At 37.3% G+C, this 4,319-nt stretch overlaps 1 protein-coding gene across 2 annotated transcripts in view; it reads left to right on the forward strand.

Annotated features, from left to right (window-relative positions):
• The window catches only part of coro2ba (coronin, actin binding protein, 2Ba), a 53,657-nt gene extending 50,424 nt beyond the window's left edge, over positions 1-3,233 (forward strand). For both annotated transcript variants that reach the window (XM_046032189.1, XM_046032190.1), the window contains exon 12: positions 984-3,233. In XM_046032189.1, the coding sequence (XP_045888145.1) occupies positions 984-1,118 (135 nt within the window). In that variant the 3' untranslated portion in view covers positions 1,119-3,233. The remainder of the gene's footprint in view (positions 1-983) is intronic.
• The last annotated feature ends 1,086 nt before the right edge of the window (positions 3,234-4,319 follow it).

Genomic DNA, 4,319 nt, shown 5'->3' on the forward strand with positions numbered 1-4,319 from the left:
CAGTCTCCAGACCTGAATCCAATTGAAAATCTTTGGAGGGAGCTTAAAATTCGAGTTGCCAGGCGACAACCTCGGAACCTGAATGATTTGGAGGCTGTCTGCAGGGAGGAGTGGGCCAACATCCCTGCCGAAATGTGCACAAACCTTGTCACCAACTATAAAAACCGTTTGACATCTGTGCTGGCCAATAATGGCTTTTCTACAAAATATTAACATGCTGTTTGTCCAGGGGGTCAAATACTTGTTTTTCCTCATCAGATGGTTATCAATTTTAATAAATTCATATGATGTGATTTTCTGGAATTTTCTTTGGGATTCTGTCTTTCACTGTTAGAATGTACATATGATTAAAATTATAGATCGTTGCATTCTTTGTAAGTGGGCAAACCTGCAAAATCAGCAAGGGGTCAAATACTTATTTCCCCCACTGTATGTATTGTACTGCATATTATATACATTATGTCCTGTTGTACCCAACAAAGAGGAGCTTTTACAAATTATTTGGATCTAAATTAAATAAACAAATAGATAAATGAGGAAGATGTGGGCTGGACTGATTCATTGACTGGGTTTCAATTGATCAAGTAACAAACTAATTGAGCATATATATGCGTGATGTAGCCTTGGGAAAAGCTTGTGTGTTGACCTTGAAACAAGATGATTTTGTTAAACTAAGGATATGTTCTAGAGTGTTTGATTAAATCACAAATGTTATATAATATAACATAATCATCAGTATAACTGATACATAATTGAATAGAACTGAATAAACATTGTTTTTATCAACTAAAACACTGGGTTTTTTTTTCTAAATGCTGAATAAATATATCTATACAGCAGGAGTGGTGCTGCTATGATACTCTGTGAATAGTGCAAATCTTCAAACATTCTCCAAATTTCCTCTATTACCATTAGCTTTTCATACTTGAGTATTACTATGTTTATTTTTTTACGTCCGTGTGTTTTTGTTTTTGTTTACATAGCTCCTGCGGATGTTCTTCCGGCAGCAGGATGAGTTGCGGCGGCTGAAGGAAGAGCTGACCACCAAGGACGTGCGAATACGCCAGCTGGAGCTGGAGCTCAACAACCTAAAGAACGTTAGCCCCAACAACGTCTGACCTCTCAGCCTCCTGGACTGGCAAAGCTGCTTCCTTTGCCCCCACTTCTGACCTCCAATGTGCTTCTGAGCCCTCCCACCCCTCTTTTTTGATATATCACACTATACCATAACTTCATACCTGCTGCCCTGCATAGTGCACACATTAATTTAACTGTGGGATAATGTCTTAACTGGTGCAATTACTGGAATATTGTAATAATGATAAATATGATAAGTAATAGAGGCAAGGCAGTGTTCATAGATTGCCACCTTAACATGAAATCGATGAAAGGGCCACGATCCAATCAACTGAGGTATTAGCTATGTTTTTACAACTTCACAACTAGTCATTTCTAAAGTTATTGGATATTTTATTGCACATTTTCTGCCAGACCTCCTGTGCATTTATCTTATTATGCCAACTTTGTCTTTCACATGGCAATACCTTGATCACCACGCAAAGGAGTCCCTACTCTCATCCTCCTATAATGACCAAACCATCATCTAGTTCTCATTTTTTGCTGAGGCAAAACTGGAGGATAAAAAGACTGTCACTGGCTCCTATTTCTCTTCCCCAAGGCCTTAGACCCTGCTGCAGACACAGATTGCAGCGAGCTGCAGCATCCTCTCAAAATGGCTGATGTGAAGTGGTTTTGCAACTGACAGACGAGACAAGCTTTTGCAGACGTGGACCATGTTTTCCAGAGCTGCTGTTCCCGTACTTCTTTTTTTCACCTACAAATGTTGTTGCCTATAAGTTTACTTCTCAATACTGACATATAGCTATCAAAATGCAGTCTTTGTTCCCAAGGACAGCAGATAGTTCACTTGCTTAAAGTATTTTTATTCTTTATTTAAATAGTAGGAAAGCAGCAGGGGAGACATGGATCCAGAGGTGGTGGACTATTGAAATATAGTCACAAGGGAAGCTTTGCTGGCTGTTACTGGTTTTTAGGGCTAATTGTGAAGATTGGGGGTGATGTATATTTGCTTCTATTTATTTGTCACCTTACCTTTTTAGCAAATGTATAACATGTATATTTGTTAATCCCATTGTTTTTCTATGATGTGGCTGTGCAAGTAATGATTGTGATGCTTGATAGATTTTGCTGAATGTTTCAGGTTGAAATGGTGCGAGATTTTGTGTCAAACTCTACCTTAAATGGTATTAGCTCTTTAGCTCTGACAACATAACCTTCAAATAGGGTCTCAACATTATATTCATGCCTATTCATAACAGTACATAAAACTGTAATAATCGCCATCCTTTTACATTTAAACTAAGTATATCACTATAACTGCGATGTGTTTACTTGTAGATGTGTAATTTTGCTCTCGAGACTCCAGGTCATCTCTCTGTCCTCCTCCACTTGTCCCATCAACAGACATAGGCTATTATAATTGCAGTTTAAATGCCTTTGTTTTCAGTTCTTTCCTTCAATCTCAAACGTAAGAAAAGTGGGCAGTGGATTAACATTTGATTGGCACTATTATGCCAGCCAGGTTCAAGCATCTGTAAAACATGCCATGTATCTTTTACTCCAGACCCCATCACACCAGCCTTTTCTTATTACTAATTCTGCTCGATAGACTAACAAAAGGAAAAAGATGAATTGGCTACATGCATAGCAAGAAGTAAACAGCAAGTTAAGGACTGAAGGTCAGAAGTCTTCCCTGATCATGTCATTGTGGGAACATAAAGGGTCCAAAGCTTTACAGCTTCAATCAGAAAACAACAAAAACATAGGAGCCCTTTAAATGTAGATTTGAACCACTGACACACTAAAGGTAAACGTGGATATTAAAGGCTAAGGCTGTAAAAGGCTACAGTGAAAGTAGATAGCAGGGAAAGGATCTATCAGAGACAGATCGGCTACATTGTAGACAGGTAAAGTTGTTTCTAGAGTAATGCAACGTCAGGCCTTCTCAAGTAGGTTTACTGGGGACTAAAATCAAACATTTAACTGTTCTTTTTTTTTTTAAAGTAGCCTAACAAGAGACAAAGGCTTTTGAAATGACTGAAACGCTCTTTATACAATTGTTGAATGGCATTTTGGTGTTACCGTGGCAGTTCCTCTGTATTTGTTTGGCACTGAACTTGATGGAAAACAAAGTAAAACCCAGCTTAAATTCACTTAGTTTTGTCTTTGGTAGTTCTCTAAGTCTTGTTCAATCTAGAGTTAACATCACATCTAAGTTGGCTGCAAAATGCATCCTGGATCAATTTTCAATGTAAAGAAAAAAACAATTCTGAATTTTATCAATACCTGATGATCTAAAACTGGAATTCTGTATATGCTTTACCCTTTGACTTGACTGTGCTGTAAAAAGGAACACAAACTGCAAAACATATATAAAAGGGATTTATTGAAGTGAATGGGAGGAAAAAAACAATTTGGCTGATGACAGTGGATTTAACAGAGTGAAAAGTCACTGAGGTAGGCCAATTTGACCATTACATATAATATTGAAAAACAAAGTCCAAATAACTGACCGTTTTCCAGAGTTTACACTTTGAAACAATACATTTTTAATGAACGTAAGTTGCGGTTGTAACCTCCATTTATATCAAGCACTTCTCTACACTACCACCACAAATTCAAACATTGCCACCTGTGTGTCACAGAAAAGAACATGGAAAAAGCGATAATGAGTTCTGATGTTGAACATTTCTCTTTATGGAAAGATTATGCATACAAAGTTATGTTCAAATTCAAGAAATTTCACACTGCGTACTTTAGATAAAGCAGCATACATATTTAATATCTTATTACAATTCATAGTTTCACCTCAGTCGTCTGTTTAATGTCTGCCGTCATCAAAGAGAATACAAAAAAATAGATTTGGTCATTATTTACAAGAACACGTAATTTCCGAACTATCAAAGCTGAGGGTTTAAGGAGGAGGAGCAGCTTTGACAAGGGCAGACATTTTTTTGCTATGATTTAAAAATATGCCCTGTGAGGGTCACACTGTGCATGTTCAGACACAAGTTTCACACCAGGACAGCAGAGAGTATTGGCATACTGGTGACACTACAAATACATAACTTACATTTAAAACAAAAAATACAATTCAAAAATAAGTTTAAGACGACGGTAGGACAGCCATACATGAAATCCAGTAGTAGACTTTAAAATGTATTAGACATGCACTCTTTTTTTTGTTTCATTTTTGTTTTTTCTTTTGAAGGGGGGGGGGGGGGGGTAGTTAAAAAACA

The sequence above is a fragment of the Micropterus dolomieu genome, linkage group LG20 (genome assembly GCF_021292245.1).
Source record: "Micropterus dolomieu isolate WLL.071019.BEF.003 ecotype Adirondacks linkage group LG20, ASM2129224v1, whole genome shotgun sequence".
In the NCBI taxonomy this organism is placed as follows: domain Eukaryota; kingdom Metazoa; phylum Chordata; class Actinopteri; order Centrarchiformes; family Centrarchidae; genus Micropterus; species Micropterus dolomieu.